Here is a 19,990-nt window from a genome sequence, read left to right as displayed (position 1 = left end):
GTTTTTCTTTCAAGGGATATATACATATATGTCTGTTTGTAAAGTAAACAAGGGTGAAAGACACACGATTATTTTTAGTTCAAATAATAATTCGTGAGTGCATTTCCGGTTTAGTTTTCTTTCATGTGTTTTTAAATTATCATCAAAATGTTGTTTTGTTTTTGTTTTTCATTCAATTTTTTGTAATTCAAATATTATTAAAATAATTCAAGAAATATTTCAATGGAATATTATTTTCTAGACTATTGTAATGGAATTTTTCTACAATATTCCATTGGGATATTTTCTGAATATTCAATTAAAATAATTATTAAATACTCCATTGGGATATTTTTTAAATATTCCATTGAAATATTTTTTAAATATTCCATTGAAATATTTAATAAATATTCCATTGGAATATTTCTACGATATTCTAATGAAATAATTATTAAATATTCCTCTAATATTCGAATAGAATATTATTAAAATCTTTTTAAAAAATATTCCAATGGAATATTCCTTAAATGTTACGAAAATAATCCAGTAGAACTAAAATATTGAAATAAAATATTCCAATGGAATATTAAAAAATTAAAATTAATAGTAATTAAATATTCCTAAATTAATCCAGTGGAATATTACTAAAATAAAATATTCCAATGTAATATTCCTATAAATAATATTCTAATGGAATTTTCATAAATACTGCAATGAAATATTTATTAAATATTCCTTCAATATTCCAATGGAATGTTCATGGAATATTCTAAAAATAATCTACAAGAATATTACTAAAATATTACAATTTATAATAATAATAATCACAGGCCTCGGATATTTTATTATTTTTTATTATTTTTTATTATTATTTTTTTTTTTATTTTTACTTTTTTGACTTTTTTCGACTTATTTTAAAAAATTACGATTTTTTCGACTTTTCTTCCAAATATTGCAATAATTTTTAGTATAAAATGCAACTTAATTTGATTTTTACATATAGTGTGAAAAATAACTATAGATTTCAAAAATTATTTTTTAATAATTTTTCTAATTAAATTTTCAAAATTTACAATCTAAAAAGAGTTTTAATAATTGAAATAATGTAAAATTTAATTGAAAATAATTGATTTTTTTCAGAATTTTATTAAAATTTTTGAAAATTAACTTTTAAAGAATTTTAAAAATTGCAAATTTTGAAAATAATTAATTTCTCAAAAATTTTAATGAAAAATCTTCAAGTGTAAATTTAAAAATGATAATTAATAAAAATTAGTTTCTGAAAATTATTTATTTTAAATATTTTTGAAAAAAAATATTTTTTAGAATTTTCAATATTTTCAAATACAAATTTCCAAAAATTCAAATACATACAAAAAATAATAACATTAAAATTTGTTACAATTATTTTTAACATTTTAACAACATAACAATCATGTTAAAAATTTTTAATCAAAATTCTTTAAAAAAATTAATATTTTTAAAATTATAGGACAAAAATTCTTTTAAGGAATTCAATTCTTTTGGAAAAATTGCATTAGTTTTTTTATCTTAATTTTTTAAAATTCAATTAACTTCGAACAAAGTAAATTAAAATTTTTAAAAATTATATTAATAATTAAAAATTTTTTAAACATTAAATTATTTTTTTTATAGAATTTACCAAATTTCAATTGTTTAGAAATTTTTCAATTGTATATAATTGAAAAACTATCTTTCATAAATTATTTTAAAAATATTTTAAAAAAAATTAATTTTAAGAATTTCTTTATTATAATTTCTTGAAAATTAATTAATAACTCAAAAAAACATAATAATTTATTATTATAAAAAACTATTTTTGTATTTAAATAATTGAATGAATTTTCGGGAAATTATTTTAAATAATTGATTTCGAAAAGAAGTTTGATTAAAAAAATTGTAGAAAATAATTTAATTTTAAGAGAATTACAGTCGTAATTTTTAGAAGTTATTAAATAGAAATTTTTATAAGTTTATTCCCGTAAAAAAACAAGCAAATTAAATATTTATTTAACGAAATTATTCAAGTTTTGAATAATTGAATTTATAAATCATTGAAAGATGAAAAAAATACGAAATAAAATTTTTCTGACAACATTAAATTAAATAAACGACTTTTTCGACTTTTTTTCTATTTTAAATCGATTAAAGCGACTTTTTTTGCACCTTAAAGTCGATCCGAGGCCTTTAATTAATAATAATAATTTAAAATATTTAATTTTGAAAAAATTAATTTTAACTAAATTTAATAAATGTAAATAAATATAAATATTTTTGAAAATATATGTATATTCATATATATGATATAGTTTATATGAGAAAATGTATCTCACTCGTGTTTCAGGTCGACATTAATGCAAAAGAGATTTAGGGATTAGTGAATCAAACTGCTGGTTAGAGATTTACCGTATAAATATATAATACCATATATGAACAGTGTGAATAATACCATTTCCTTTTCCTTTTAGCGACCAAAAACTGTCGCTAATAAAATTCAACTTTAGCAAATAGGCTTAAATTTAAAATAATTAAAATACAACGAAAAAAAAAGTTAAAAAAAAAGAAAAATTTCTGTTTTCAATTTTTATTATTAAAATTAACCATTTTTTTTTTTATTTTCTTTTTCTTTTTATTTGCGCAAAGCTTTCAAAAGAAATAGAGTAAAGAACGAGACGAAAAAGAAGTACACTGAGAAACGTTATTTTCCTAATCTGATTTGAAAATAAAAATGCAATAAACGTGAATTTTTCAACTTAGAATTTTCTTCTTATTCTTATATTTTTACCTGCGGGGATTTAAAAAAAATTATATTATAGAAAAAAACAGGGCTCGAAGTAGGTCCGTAAATCCTAAAAAAATCCTTTGCAAAAATTCAATTATGTTCAAAATTTTTTTTAATTCTTGTCAAAATTTCAATTATCTTTAGAAATATTAAAATTCTTCTCAGAAATTCAATTATTTTCAAAAAATCTAAAAAACATTGTCAACATTTCAATTATCTTTATAAATAAATAGCAAAATTCTTCGACAAAATTCAATTATTTTCAAAAATTTTATTAAAATTCGTTACAAAATTTCAATTATTTTCATAATTAACAATATTTACCACACGAATTAAATTATTTTCTAAAGTAATAAAATTCAATTATTTTCAAAAATTTTAATAAAATCCATTGCAACATTTCAATTATTTTCAAAAGTAATAAAATTCTTCGCAGAAATTCAATTATGTTCAAAATTTTTTTTAAATTCTTGTCAAAATTTCAATTATTTTTAAAAATATTAAAATTCTTCACCGAAATTCAATTATTTTCAAAAAATCTAAAAAAATGTTCAACATCTCAATTATCTTTATAAATCTTTATAAATAAATAGCAAAATTCTTCGACAAAATTCAATTATTTTCAAAAATTTTATTAAAATTCATTACAAAATATCAATTATTTTCAAAAGTAATGATATTCTTCGCAAAAATTAAATATTATTCAATATCTACTATTTTCATAAAATCTACCAAAATAATTTAATTATTAAAAGAAAAAAATTTAATACAATTCTACAAAAATTTTTTTAATTATTTTCAAAAAATAATAAAAATTTCACAAGAATTTCATTAATAACAAATTTTTTTTTATAATTTCCTTCGCAATCATTCAAATATTTTCAAAAATAATAAAATTTTTATGGGGATTCAATTATTTTCGTAAATAATAAAATTCTTTTTATAAATTCAATTATTTTCAATAGAATTTTAATAGAATTCCTCGAAAAAATTCTTATAAATTTTATTAAAATTCGTCCAAAGAATTTAATTATTTAAAAATTTGTTGATAAAATTTTTAATAGTAATTGAATTCCAAGAAACATTCAATTATTCAATAAATTATTTATCTTTGTATTTAAATAATTGAATTCTGGTAGAATTTTCTCATAAACATTGATTTAAAAATAGATTTCAGTTAAAATCTTAGATTATAATAATTAAATTCTTTCGAAGAATTTCATTAAAATTTTAAAAATAATTGAATTTTATCGAGACATTTTTTTAAAATTATTGTCTTAAAAATAATTGAATTTCTACCAAAAAAAAGTTTTATCAAAACTTTTTGAAAATGTTTGAATTTCTGCTAAAATTCTGATATTTTTGAAAATAATTGAATTCTTGCGAAGAATTTTATTAAGACTTTTGAAAATAATTGAATCTCTGCAAAGACTTTTATTATTTTTCCGAAAATATTTAAATTCTCGAGAAAAATTTTATTGAAATTTCTTAATGCAATTGAGGATCTGCTAAGAATTTTGTTATTTTTAATTTATGCCCAGAATTTTATTAAAATTTTTGAAAATAATTCAATTCCTGTTAATTTTTTACAAGAATTTAATTATTTTTGAAAATTTTAATAAAATTCTTCGGAAGAATTTAATTATTTTCATAAATAATAAAATTTAATGCAGAATTTCAATTATTTTATTTATTTTTAATACAATTTTAATCGAATTTCTCGAAAAATGTAATTATTCTTAAAAATTTTATTAAAATTCGTTGATAGAATTCAATTATTTGAAAATTTGTTGATAACGATTTTTTATGGGAATTGAATTTTAAGAAACGTTCAATTATTCAATAAATTATTTATTTGCATTTTTACATTAAAATTTGTATTTAAATAATTGAATTCTAGTAGAATTTTCTAATAAAAATTTATTTTCATTGCATAATAATGAATTTCAGTTAAACTTTTAGATAATAATAATTGAATATTAAATGCAATAGAGCGTGAATTTTAAAAAATAATTGAATTTTGTAATTAATTTTTTTTAAAAAGTTTAATTGAGTTTTTTTAATATTATTTTTAGTTTCTATTTTCTAATATTTATTTAATAAAAGAATTTACGAATAATTGAAATTTCGTAAAATTGAATATTGTAAAGAAATGAATTTGAAAATTGTCAAAGAACTTTTTCGAAAATTTAAGAAAATAATCGAAGAACTTTAGTTTTAAATTCTTAAAAATAATAATTGAATTGATAATGATTTTAATTATTATAAATTATTTTTATTAATAATAATTATTAATTATTATAAAACATGAAGAAATCGATGACTTCGAGTCGAAGACTCGGAGTTATCGATTTCTTCATGTTTTATAGTTATGAAAAATTTAATTTCTAGTTTTAAGTAAAATATTTTCTTATTTATAATTCAATTCAATTTTATCTCTAAAAATCTCTAAATAACAGTATTTAATGCTAAGCGTCGACGCTACTTTCAGGAACATAAAAAATAACTATACCATAAATTTTCTTTTAAAAATCACTTAAAAGAAAAATAATGAAAATTGTCACTATTTTGATAATAAAAATGAAAATTCATTTGTTCCAAGTAATAAAAATAAAAATTTTCATTTATTAGACAAATAATGAAAATTTTTATTCTCATGTAATTTTTCTTTATTACAAATTTTTTAATTGTACAATATTTTTTAAACCACAAAAAAATTTACTTTCCATAAAAAAATAATATATCTTGTTTTTAAATTCTCTCTTTTTTTTTGCTCATTTTTCCAGCAGAAATCGCTTTATATTTTCATAAAAATGACACTACCCTTCCTACCACTGGACATTGCGGTTCCAGCAGGTGTTTTATCACGACGTGGTGCAGTCACACTCACAACAATTTTCGAGGTATGTACAAAAAAAAAATCCGACACATATATTTTTTTATTCCATTTAAAATTGAGAGAATTTTTAATAATTTTATACCGTATTTTTCAGTAATATTACTCGAAAATAAAACGTTTATTATATTATATAAAGCAAAATATTTAAATATAAATTTAATGAAAAAGAGAAAAAAATCGGTTTAGCTGTAATTTACGTAAAGTGGATAAATGGTGAAATTTACGTAAAATTTGTAAGTGGCGTAAATTGGGTAAAATTTACGAAGTTTGTTAAGTGAGTTATCTGTTGTAATTTGCGACGATGACGTAATTTATAAAATTCAGTTTACGTATGACTGTAAGTTATAAACTTTATTTTTTTAAGTTACGAATATAAGTTAATAAATAAATTGTGACTAATTTTTGCTGTCCAAGAAGGACTTTTAATGGTTAAGAAAATAAAATAAAAATTAGGAAAGGCAAAAAAAGGAAAATGTTATTAGAACAAAATATTTGAAATTATTAGTAATGTTGGGCGCGCAAAATTTTAGATACGGTCCTGATAACTACTTGTGCGTTAGTACTGCGCATGCGTCGCCCCTCCAAGCGGCAACTTGTCCCGCGTCCCCCCACCCTAGTAGCCTGTAGAGTATATAAGCTGGCGAGCAGCACTGATCCAGGCAGAGATCGTCAACGACCCACACAAGACGCAACTTCGTTTGCGCTGGAAAAATTCTCATTTTGGTAGAATAAAGAGCTTCTGCTTAAGTCGCTGTATTTAAAAATTATAAAAAAATACAAATAATATAAAAAGTTTTTTTTTCTTTCAGTATATAATCAAGGTTGCCACAGGTTAGGGAAAGTATAATTGATCAGGAAAATATCAGGGATTTTTATTAAAAGTATTGAAAAAATTTAACTTTTAGAATTAATAAGAAAATTCTGAATTTTTGTGTATTTTTGTTTGCTTTATAAACCACGAATTCTAAAGAAATAACTTAAATTTTTACTATTTCTGACAATAATTTATTTTAAATAACCTAATTTTATTGAAGAACGACCATAAAGTTATTACTTATAAATCATTTAGAGAATTTTTTTTTTTGAAAAATTTTAATTTCAATTCTGTTGAAATTAGTTTCAATTTAAAAAATTTTAACGCAATTCTTTGAAAAAATTCAACTTTCTTAATAAATATTACAAATTCTTTCTAGAAATTCAATTATTTTCAAAAATGTTTTTTAAATTTTCGCTAAACAGTTAATTCATAATTTAATGTTTAAATATAATTAAATTATCTTTGTAATTAGCAAAATTCTTTGACAAAATTCAGTTATTTTCAGGAATTTCAATAAAATTCATTCCAAAAGTCAATTATCGAACAAAAATGTTGTTAATATTTTTATACAAACATTAAATTATTTTCTAAACAAAAAAAAATTTCACAGGAATTCAATTATTTCAAATAGAATTTGCATAAATTTTTTCGAAATAATCAAATATGTTTCAAAATTTGTCATTAAATTATTCTCAGTAATTCAATGATTTTCATAAATTTTCCAATTTTTTTTCAGGGATTTAATGATTTTCGACTTTTCTTCTAAATTTTACAACAAAATACCACAATTTTTGTATAAAATACAACATATTTCGATTTTTATAGTGTGAAAAGTATAACTAATAGACAAATCTTTGAAAAGTTATTTTTGGATAATTTATAATCTAATTAAATTTTTCAAATATGCAATTAAAAAGATTTTTGAATAATTAAAATTTTGTAAAATTGAGTTAAAAATGATTTTTTTTACCTATTTTATTACAATTTTTGAACAAAAAAATAACTTTTAAAGAATATTAATTGACAATTTTGAAAATAATTGAATTTCAAGCGTAAATTTAATAAAAATGAAAACTAATGAAAATTAGGTTATAAAAATAATATTATAAATATTTTTAAAATTGTTGAATTTTAAGAAATTCGGTTTTTTAAATTTTTGATAATTTCAAATTTTTTACCAAACGGTGAAGACTATGAAATAAGTTACATGTTTTTCAAGAGCCCAAAAATATTGAAGCTAAATGCCATAAAGGAGAAGAAAAAATGTTGAATTTTAAGAAATTCGGTTTTTCGAATTTTTGATAATTTTTAATAATTTAAAATTATAGGGTAAACCAGACAGGTAGTAGCAGTAATAGAAAAACAAAAATTTTTGGACGGTTTTTGAAAGCTTTTTTAAGTGGCCGATTACTGTCGGATTTTTACTTGTTTATTTACTAATTTTTTTAACGAATAAAATTTTTTTTTTTTTTTCATAAACATGATTGGTTTAATAGTTTTGTGTGATCGTAAGGAACAACATCACATAAAAGAATTCGAAAAAAATATGAATTGCACTTTTAAAACGGTGTTAATTAAAAAGATTGCTTTCAGGTGGCCGACTACTGTCGGATTCTTACTTTTTTTTTGTAAATTTTTTTAACGAACAAGAAATTTTTTTTTGTAAACATGATTGGTATACTAGTTTTGTAGGAACATTAGAAACAATTACACATGAAAGAAATTTTAATTGTGATTTTTAAACAGTATTTTATAAAAAGATTTTCTTAAGTGGCCGACTACTGTCTGGTTTATCCTAGTTGTAATTTTTAGAAATTTATAAATCTCAGAAGTTTAAATTTTTGTTTATTTTACTTCCCGGTGAAAAAAGAAATATGTATTTAAATATTTATTTAGCAAAATTATTCGAGTTTTGATTAATTGAATTTAGAAATCAGTGAAGAATCAGGGAAATACAAAATAAAATTTAATTAACTAAATGACTTTTTCGACTTTTTTTTATATTTTTAATAGACTAAAGCGACTTTTTTTGGTTCGTTAAAGTCGATCCGAGGCCTGAATAAAAATTGATTTAAAAATTAATTTCAGTTAAAGTTTTAGATAATAATTGAATTTTGGAGAAATTACTAATAATTGCAATTTTTAGAAATAATTGAATTTTGTAAAGGTGTATCAAATTAAAATCTTTGAAAATCTGAATTTTTCTACATTTATTTAATAACTGTTATGTAATATATTATGTTAACGTATGGTTAATGTTTATATGTTGTAATGATTACATGCTTTAATGGTTATATAGCTAATATGGTTAAATGATTATATGGTTATATAGTTAAATGGCTATATAGTTAACGGTTATATGTTTAATGGTTAAATGCCTTTTTGGTTAATGGTCTTACAGTTTATGGTTCTATGATTAATTGTTAAACGGCTATATGGTTAAATGGTTCATATAACCATAAACTATATTATGGTTCTATGGTTAATTGTTAAACGGCTATATGGTTTAATGGTCATATCATTAAATGGCTAATATGGTTAATGGTTAAATGATTATGTGGTTAATGTTTAATGGTCTTATGGTTAATGTTAATGGTTAAACGTTCATATGGTTAAATGGTTAATGTTTATATGGTGTAATGGTTATATCGTTAAATGGATAATATGGTTAATTGTTATTGATAATATGGCTAATGGTTATGGATAATATGGATAATGGTTATGGATAATATGGTTAATGGTTATGGATAATATGGTTAATGGTTATGGATAATATGGTTAATTGTTATTGATAATATGGCTAATGGTTATGGATAATATGGATAATGGTTATGGATAATATGGTTAATGGTTATGGATAATATGGTTAATTGTTATTGATAATATGGCTAATGGTTATGGATAATGGTTATGGATAATATGGTTAATGGTTATGGATAATATGGTTAATGGTTATGGATAATATGGTTAATGGTTATGGATAATATGGTTAATTGTTATGGATAATATGGTTAATTGTTATTGATAATATGGCTAATGGTTATGGATAATGGTTATGGATAATATGGTTAATGGTTATGGATAATATGGTTAATGGTTATGGATAATATGGTTAATTGTTATTGATAATATGGCTAATGGTTATGGATAATATGGATAATGGTTATGGATAATATGGTTAATGGTTATGGATAATATGGTTAATTGTTATTGATAATATGGCTAATGGTTATGGATAATATGGCTAATGGTTATGGATAATATGGCTAATGGTTATGGATAATATGGATAATGGTTATGGATAATATGGTTAATGGTTATGGATAATATGGTTAATGGTTATGGATAATATGGTTAATTGTTATTGATAATATGGCTAATGGTTATGGATAATATGGCTAATGGTTATGGATAATATGGCTAATGGTTATGGATAATATGGCTAATGGTTATGGATAATATGGTTAATGGTTATGGATAATATGGTTAATGGTTATGGATAATATGGTTAATTGTTATTGATAATATGGCTAATGGTTATGGATAATGGTTATGGATAATATGGTTAATGGTTATGGATAATATGGTTAATGGTTATGGATAATATGGTTAATGGTTATGGATAATATGGTTAATTGTTATGGATAATATGGTTAATTGTTATTGATAATATGGCTAATGGTTATGGATAATATGGATAATGGTTATGGATAATATGGTTAATGGTTATGGATAATATGGTTAATGGTTATGGATAATATGGTTAATTGTTATTGATAATATGGCTAATGGTTATGGATAATATGGATAATGGTTATGGATAATATGGTTAATGGTTATGGATAATATGGTTAATTGTTATTGATAATATGGCTAATGGTTATGGATAATATGGCTAATGGTTATGGATAATATGGCTAATGGTTATGGATAATATGGTTAATGGTTATGGATAATATGGTTAATGGTTATACGGTTATATTCTTAATAATGGTTATAAATGAGATATTTAACTTTTTGACAAGTAAAATTCCCTTTTCATAGGAAAGTGAAAGAAGAAAGAAAAATCAAAAGAAATGATAATTTGTTTGAAATTTAATTTTGATTATCCCCATGAGCCTTGAGTTGATGGGTACATGCATGTATATATGTATATAAATACTATGTTGTACACACAAGAGAGAGATTGAGAGAGAGAGAGAGAGAGAGAGAGAGAGAGCGAGAGAGAGAGAAAGGCTTTCAGGTGCGTGAAGTTCGGATCGATACTGCAAGCGACTCATTCCCTGGGCCGCGGTCGCGACAAGCCCCTGCGACCAGCCATTCGCAGCACGCGATCGTTCTAAAATTAAATGACTGCCTTGGCTGATCTTACCCCCTCAAGCTTTACACGTGCCAGCCACCCTATGATAATATGTATAGCAAAAAAAAAAAAAAAAAAAAAAAAAAAATGAAGAGATATTTTCAAAAATACATTAACATTGAGACGAAAGGAGATGAGGTCTTGTTAGTTAGCAGACGAGTGATTTCCAATCTTGATCTTTTTTTTCTTCTTTTTTTCCCTGAAAGAAAGTTATTTAAAGAAATACGCTTTTCAATTGTTTTTCAAAATTAAAAAATTAAGGATAATTTTGCTTGTAAGGAAGTCTTAAGTAATTTATCTTGGTAAGCCTTTAGGAATCATTCATCATTCATGGCAAGAGTCAATTCATTCAATTATTTTCAGGACTTTTAATAAAATTCATTCAAAAAATCAATTATTTTCAGGACTTTTAATAAAATTCATTCAAAAAATCAATTATTTTCAGGACTTTTAATAAAATTCATTTTAAAATTCAATTACTTTTAGAAATTTTAATAAAATCCAGCCCAAAATTCAATTATTTTCATGAATTTCAATAAAATTCACTTCAAAATTCAATTATATTTTCATGAATTTTAATAAAATTAATTCAAAAATTTAATTATATTCAGTCCTTTTTAATGAAATTCCAAAATTCAACTATTTTCATGAATTTCACTAAAATTTATTCCAAAATTCAAATATTTTCTGGAATTTCAAATAATAAAAAAAATTATAATAAAATTCATTCAAAAATTTAATTATTTTCAGGAATTTTAATAAAATTCAATTACTTTTAGGAATTTTAATAAAATCCAGCCCGAAATTTAATTATTTTCAGGAATTTCAATAAAATTCACTTCAAAATTCAATTATTTTCATTAATTTTAATAAAATTAATTCAAAAATTCAATTATTTTCAGTCATTTTAATGAAATTCCAAAATTCAACTATTTTCATGAATTTCACTAAAATTTATTCCAAAATTCAAATATTTTCTGGAATTTCAAATAATAAAAAAAATTATAATAAAATTCATTTAAAAATTTAATTATTTTTAGGAATTTTAATAAAATTCAATTACTTTTAGGAATTTTAATAAAATGCAGCCCGAAATTCAATTATTTTCAGGAATTTCAATAAAATTCACTTCAAAATTCAATTATTTTCATTAATTTTAATAAAATTAATTCAAAAATTCAATTATTTTCAGTCATTTTAATGAAATTCCAAAATTTAATTATTTTCATGAATATCACTAAAATTTATTCCAAAATTCAAATATTTTCTGGAATTTCAAATAATAAAAAAAATTATAATAAAATTCATTTAAAAATTTAATTATTTTCAGGAATTTTAATAAAATTCAATTACTTTTAGGAATTTTAATAAAATCCAGCCCGAAATTCAATTATTTTCAGGAATTTCAATAAAATTCACTTCAAAATTCAATTATTTTCATTAATTTTAATAAAATTAATTCAAAAATTCAATTATTTTCAGTCATTTTAATGAAATTCCAAAATTCAATTATTTTCATTAATTTTAATAAAATTAATTCAAAAGTTCAATTATTTTCAGTCATTTTAATGAAATACCAAAATTCAATTATTTTCATGAATTTCACTAAAATTTATTCCAAAATTCAAATATTTTCTGGCATTTTAATAAAATTCATTCAAAAATTTAATTATTTTAGAAATTTTAAAAAAATCCAGTCCAAAATTCAATTATTTTAAGGAATTTTAATAAAATTTATTCCGAAATTTAATTATTTTCAGGAATTTCAATAAAATTCACTCCAAAATTCAATTCTTTTCATGAATGTTAAAAAAAATTCATTCCAAAATTTAATTATTTTCAGTCATTTTAATGAAATTCCAAAATTTGATTATTTTTAGGAATGTCAATAAAATTCATTCCGAAATTCAATTATTTTCAGGAATTTTAATAAAATTTAATCACTTTTAGGAATTTTAATAAAATCCAGCCCAAAATTCAATTATTTTGAGGAATTTCAATAAAATTCACTTCAAAATTCAATTATTTTCATGAATTTTAATAAAATTCATTTAAAAATTCAATTATTTTCAGTCATTTTAATGAAATTCCAAAATTCAATTATTTTCATGAATTTTATTAATATTTATTCCAAAATTCAAATATTTTCTGGAATTTCAATAAAATTCATTCAAAAATTTAATTATTTTCAGGAATTTTAATAAAATCCAGTCCAAAATTTAATTATTTTCAGGAATTTTAATAAAATTCACTCCAAAATTCAATTCTTTTCATGAATTTAGAAAAAAAATTTTTCCAAAATTTAATTATTTTCAGTCATTTTAATGAAATTCCAAAATTTAATCATTTTTAGGAATTTCAAAAAAATTTATTCTGAAATTCAATTATTTTCAGGAATTTTAATAAAATTTATTCCAAAATTCAATTACTTTCATGAATTTTAATAAAAATCATTCAAAAATTCAATTATTTTTAGGAATTTGAAAATTATAAAAGGATATATTTGTACTTTAAAAAATAACTCTGCGCGATCGATTTTTTAAAAAAAACCTTATTGTGGAAAAATTACGTATTTTTGAACATTTCATTGGCTGTAATTTAATGCATGAATAACTTCTTTGTTCTTTAATTAAAAAAATTATTATCAAATACCTACTCTACAAACTTTATAATAAATACAATAAATTACTGGGTTGCCACAGGTCAGGGAAAAGTCAGGTAAATGATTTTCAATATCTACAATTTTTATTAAATTTTTCCAAAAGAATTCAATTATTTAAAAAAAATTTTTAATAAAATTCTTCGCAAAGATTTAGTTACTTTCATAAATAATAAAAATTCCACAGGAATTCAATTTTTTATAAATTTTTTATAAATTTCTTCTCAATAATTTCTATATTTTCATAAATAATACATTTTTTTACAGGGATTCAAATATTTTTATAAATAATGAAATTCTTCTTATAGGAATTCAATTATTTTCATAAATAATAAAACTTATTATGTAAAAATTTGTTGATAAAATTCTTTATGAGAATTAAAATTTAAGAAACATTCAAGTATTTAATAAATTATTTATTTTTGTGTTTAAAAAAATTAAATTTGCACATCGTGTTTCATATGTATTTTTTCGTCCTCTTTCAGAATCTGCAAGAAAATTTAACTTTTGACTCAAGGTTTAAAAGTTATGATTGTTTAAACAAAAATAAACAAAATTTTTTGGTGTTTGTTTCATTAAAACTATATTTTCGATTGGAAATCGCTTCAATAAAAATTTGGACTGACAAAATATCGCATCCGAAATGTATGTTTTTTCATTTAGGCATTGTTAGAAATTTTAATTTCTTTTGAAATTCAAAATGGCGGCTCAAAAATGGCCGATAAAATATCTAAAATTTTGAATGGTCAGAAAAATAAATTCTAGACACATTTACTCATCACAAATGACAAAAATTAGTATACAAATAACATCTATGAAAAAATTTTATCACTATGACTAATTTAACGATATTTTAAACAATTTTTATAAGCAAATTGTTTTTTTAAAGTCACAAATATTGAAAAAAATTTGTTTGTTTACATATCTATCTTATTTTAATAGTTGCAATGAATGTTGAGGATAAAAATTTATTGTTTAACATTATTATTTAACAATGTTATAAACAATTTTATAAACAAATTAAGAATTGACAATAATTGAAGCTGAAAAATAGTGTCTTCTTCCACCGACGTTTGCACTGTTCTCTTAATGAATCTTAGAGGCGAAAATTATTTACCACAATTTATTTAACAACTTTATAAACAATTGTTATAAACAAATTTTAAATTAACAAGTAAACACGTAAAAATTTCGTTTTTTTCCTTTACTATTTTTTTCTATAGGATTAATGAATCTTGAAACTTTAATTTACCTACTAATATTTTTCAATTGAGTTATAAACAATTGTTGTAAACAAATTACATTTTAACAACAATTGAATATAAAAAAATAGTTTTTTCTTTTAATATTCTTTTTTCTATAGGGTTCATATATCTTGAAACTTAAATTTAAATCTAAATATTTTTAACAAAGCTATAAACAATTCTTGTAAACAATTTAATTATTTACAATAACTGAAGGTAATGTGCTGGTATTGGCATTAATCTCACATAGACATGACATAGAAAAAAGGATATTAAAAGAAAAAACTATTTTTTATATTCAATTGTTGTTAAAATGTAATTTCTTTACAACAATTGTTTATAACTTTATTGAAACATATTAGTAGGTAACTTAAAGTCTCAAGATTTATTGATCCTGTAGAAAAAAAATAGTTAAGGAAACAACGAAATTTTTACATGTTCACTTGTTGTTAATTTGAAATTTGTTTATAACAATTGTTTATAAAGTTGTTAAATATTTATTGTTAATAATTTTCACCTCAAAGATTCATTAAGAGAACAGTAAAAAAGTCGGTGTAAGAAGAGACACTATTTTTCAGCTTTAATTATTGTCAATTTTTAATTTGTTTATAAAATTGTTTATAACATTGTTAAATAATAATGTTAAACAATTTTTGTCCTTAACATTCATTGCAACTATCAAAATAAGAGCGATATGTAAACAAACAAACTTTTTTCAATATTTGTGACTTAAAAAAAAACAATTTGTTTATAAAAATTGTTTATAACATTTTAAAATAATAATGTTAAACAATTTTTATCTACAACATTCACTGCAACTATCAAAATAAAAGCGATATGTAAACAAACAAATTTTTTTTCAATATTTGTGACTTAAAAAAAACAATTTGTTTATAAAATTGTTTGTAATATTTTTAAATAATAATGTTAAGTTTTTCCTGAAGCGATTTGCTATCGAAAATATAGTTTTAATGAAACAAAAACCAAAAAATGTGTTTTTTTGTTTAAACAATCATAACTTTTAATACTTAAGTCAAAAGTTAAATTTTCTTGCAGATTCTGAAAGAGGACGAAAAAATACATAAGAAACACGATGTGCAAATTTTTTCTAGACCACCATTTTTGAAAATGGTAAGTGCAAATGTGAAGAGAAAAAAACGGATTTTTGGGACTAAATGTATTAAGATAAAACTAAGACAAACATAACCTTAAAATTATTTTGAGGCGCATGATTATTCCCCAAATGTTATTTTACCGAACTTTCATTTTAACGAATTGCATTTATTCGAACTATTATTTTAACGAAATGTCACTTTTGCGAATCGACATTTTTACGAATTGCCACATTTGCGAAAAGTCATATTTGCGAAATATCATTTTTACGAATTGTCATTTTTACGAATCGTTATTGTTCTGAAACGTCATTTTTTCGAATTGTCACTTTTGTGAATCAACATTTTTACAAATTGTCACTTTTGTGAAAAGTAATTTTTTCGAATTGTCATTTTTGCGAATTGTCATTAATGCGAACTGACATTTTTACGAAATGTCATTTTTGCGAAATATCATTTTTACGATTTGTCATTTATGCGAACTGTCATTGTTTCGAATTGTCATTTTTGCGAATTGTCATTAATGCGAACTGACATTTTTACGAAATGTCATTTTTGCGAAATATCATTTTTACGATTTGTCATTTATGCGAACTGTCATTGTTTCGAATTGTCATTTTTGCGAATTGTCATTAATGCGAACTGACATTTTTGCGAAATATCATTTTTACGATTTGTCATTTATGCGAACTGTCATTGTTTCGAATTGTCATTTTTACGAAATGTCACTGTCATTTCGTAAAAATGACAATTCGAAAAAAAATGGCAGTTCGCATAAATGAGAATTCGCAAAAATGACAATTCGAAAAAACGACTTTTCGCAAAAGTGACAATTCGTAAAAATGGCAATTCGCAAAAATGACAATTCTTAAAAATGACATTTCGTAACAATAACTATTCTTAAAAATGAGAATTCGCAAAAATGACAATTCGAAAAAACGACTTTTCGCAAAAGTGACAATTCGTAAAAATGGCAATTCGCAAAAATGACAATTCGTAAAAATGACATTTCGGAACAATAACTATTCTTAAAAATGACAATTCGCAAAAATGACAATTCGAAAAAATGACTTTTCGCAAAAGTGCCAATTCGTAAAAATGGCGTTTCACAAAAGTGACATTTCGTTAAAATAACAGTTCGGATAAATGCAATTCGAAAAAAATGACAGTTCGGTCTAATGACATTTGGGGAATAATCATGCGCCTCATTATTTTCTTCTTAGGTATTTTTACTTATGAAATTTGAATAATTATTAATAATTATTCAAATTTAAAGTAAAAAATTTTTTAGTAAAATTTAAATTTTACTATGATAAATAGTAATTTCTACTAATTTTTGAGTAAAATTTTACTAATTTGAAAGTCTAAAGGTCGGTTCATAGACTTCGTAGCACTCTAAGAAAGGGAGGGGGTAGTTAAGCTACTTTCTACAATAAATCCTATAAATGGACGTTATAGTTGAAAAAAAGAAATGTAAAAGAATTGAGAGAGGGGAGGGGGTAAATTTCCCAAAAAAAAGGGTTTGTGAACGACCCTTAAGAGCAGGAGAGAAATGGAATAAAGGGAAAAGAGAGATTGAGAGAGGGAATGAAAATGAGAGTTCGAGCTATGCTTGAAAACGTCGACAAGTATCGACGTTGTCGTTTGTCGTCGATGTCGATGTTTGATGACGAAAGTGAGTGACAGAGAAAGAAAAAGAGAGAAAAAGAAGTAGTGAGTGAAAAAGAGATAGAGAGAGAGAGAAAAAGAGAGAGAGAGAAAAAGAAGAAAGAAAGAAAAAAAGAGAGAGAGAGAAAAGAGAAAGAGAGATAAAAAGAGGGAGTGAGAGAGAAACAATGAGAGAGAGAGAGAGAAATAGAGAGAAAGAGGGAAAAATAGAAAGAGTGAAAGGAGAGAGACATTTACTATCCGCTCGACCGCAAAAACTCTTCATCGATCTTAAGTTAGCAGTGTCCACGTTTGCCAATTGGTGGCAGGACTTTCGCTTTAGAACCAATCGCGGTCGACTTTTTCCATAAACAACATACACGTCTCTTGTTATACTTTTATCAAGAGAAAAGAATAAAAAAAAACCCACAGTGATTTTTTTATCATTCTTCTTTTTTTTTACTAGTATTTATTAAAATTCTTCTCCCCATTGACAATTTATCATTTTCTCTTTTTTTCCTTGTTGTTTTGTTTTTAAATTTGTGAATTGTGTTTTTAAAAATTGAAACTATAATACTATTAAAAAATAGAAAAAAAAATGATACCATATTCAACTTGTCTCACCTTCAGTGGACATCGTGACGCCCGGCTTTGGGTTGTTCTTGACAATGTGCTCTCTAACTTTCCGGTGAGTTTCACGAAATTTCACGAAAATTCACGAATTCACACGAGTGAATTTTTATTTTATATTGTATTATATTTTTGAAAAAATGGACAAATTGTTTAATAATAAAAGAAAATTATTATAATTTTTTAATATTTTTTGCATTAAAGTACATAGAGTATTGCAGAATGACCCAAAAAATAAAAAGTCAATTTTAGTAACGAAAAAATATTTCTAAATTTTTTTTTTTTAAAAGAGCATTTTGTTTAAACAAATAAAATTTTATTGAATATTTAAACAATAGGAAATTTTAGTAAATACAATTAATATTTAAATAAAGTATCAATTTTCTAAAGATATTTAATAATTGTTTCAAAGTTTAAATAAATATCGTAATTTAAAAAATAAAAAATATTAAATAATAATTGTTTATTTAACAATTTCTAAACAAATACTGTAAAGAAAAAATAATAAATAAAGAAAAAAATATTTGTTTAAACAAATTCTGTACCTAGTGTAAATAAATAATAATTCTTTTAATAATAATTTATACAAAAATATTTTATTAAAGAAGAAATTGTCAAATAAGTAATAATTATTTAAGTAAATAATAATTGTTTAATTAACAATTTCAATAAAATTTCTTATTAAAAAACCTAATTCTTGAAATAATTTATAATACATTATAATAATCGTAAGTTTCCTTTCCGTTAGCAAATTATCTGCATTCATTTGTTTGTTTTGAAAATTAAATTTTGTGGGTTAAGTAGAGTAGAAGGGGGTAATGTAGTGCACTTTTCTTTCGGAGACTCCTGTGGTCGCAATTTTCAACCAATTTTGATCATTAAGAACTCGTTGGAAAGACAATGCTTCTAGCTACATTTATGGTGTACATTATTTTTTTGTAGATGTAGATGGAGCTTTTCTATATCAAGTAATTCAATTCATTCGTTTAGTCAGTTAAGCCAGTGCACTACATTACCCCCTGCACTACATTACCCCCCTCTACTCTATTGGCATTTTTCATATATTTTTTAATGTCCACCTTTTTAATGTGGAAAATACTTTACTTATCAAATTGTCTCGACTCTTTGGTAAAAAATCTAAAATTATCAAAAATTCGAAAAAATTCAAAAATCCGATTTTCTTAAAATTCAACATTTTTTCTTCTCTTTTATTGGATTTAGCTTCATTATTTTTGTGCTTTTGGAAAATACTTTACTTATTAAATTTTTTCGACTTTTTGGTAAAAAATCTAAAATTATCAAAAATTCGAAAAAATTCAAAAATCCGATTTTCTTAAAATTCAACATTTTTTCTTCTCTTTTATTGGATTTAGCTTCATTATTTTTGTGGTTTTGGAAAATACTTTACTTATTAAATTGTCTCGACTCTTTGGTAAAAAATCTAAAATTATCAAAAATTCGAAAAAATTCAAAAATCCGATTTTCTGAAAATTCAACATTTTTTCTTCTTTTTTATGGGATTAGGCTTCATTATTTTTGTGCTTTTGGAAAATACTTTACTTATCAAATTGTCTCGACTCTTTGGTAAAAAATCTAAAATTATCAAAAATTCGAAAAAATTCAAAAATCCGATTTTCTTAAAATTCAACATTTTTTCGTCTCTATTATGGGATTTAGCTTCATTATTTTTGTGCTTTTGAAAAATAATTTACTTATTAAATTGTCTCGACTCTTTGGTAAAAAATCTAAAATTATCAAAAATTCGAAAAAATTCAAAAATCCGATTTTCTGAAAATTCAAAATTTTTCCTCTCTTTTATGGGATTTAGCTTCATTATTTT

At 22.2% G+C, this 19,990-nt stretch overlaps 1 protein-coding gene across 4 annotated transcripts in view; it reads left to right on the top strand.

Moving 5' to 3' along the window:
• The window catches only part of LOC122512878 (TBC1 domain family member 5 homolog B-like), a 205,888-nt gene that overhangs the window by 1,318 nt on the left and 184,580 nt on the right, over positions 1–19,990 (top strand). For 2 of the 4 annotated variants that reach the window (XM_043628992.1, XM_043628991.1), the window contains exon 2: positions 5,572–5,685. In XM_043628992.1, the coding sequence (XP_043484927.1) occupies positions 5,596–5,685 (90 nt within the window). In that variant the 5' untranslated portion in view covers positions 5,572–5,595. Of the gene's footprint in view, positions 1–5,568; positions 5,686–19,990 lie in introns of all 4 variants that reach the window. The other 2 variants (XM_043628993.1, XM_043628990.1) reach the window with 1 other exon arrangement.

Source organism: Leptopilina heterotoma, unplaced genomic scaffold (genome assembly GCF_015476425.1).
Source record: "Leptopilina heterotoma isolate Lh14 unplaced genomic scaffold, ASM1547642v1 Lhet_129, whole genome shotgun sequence".
Classification (NCBI taxonomy): domain Eukaryota; kingdom Metazoa; phylum Arthropoda; class Insecta; order Hymenoptera; family Figitidae; genus Leptopilina; species Leptopilina heterotoma.
This window is presented reverse-complemented; position numbering and strand designations above follow the sequence as displayed.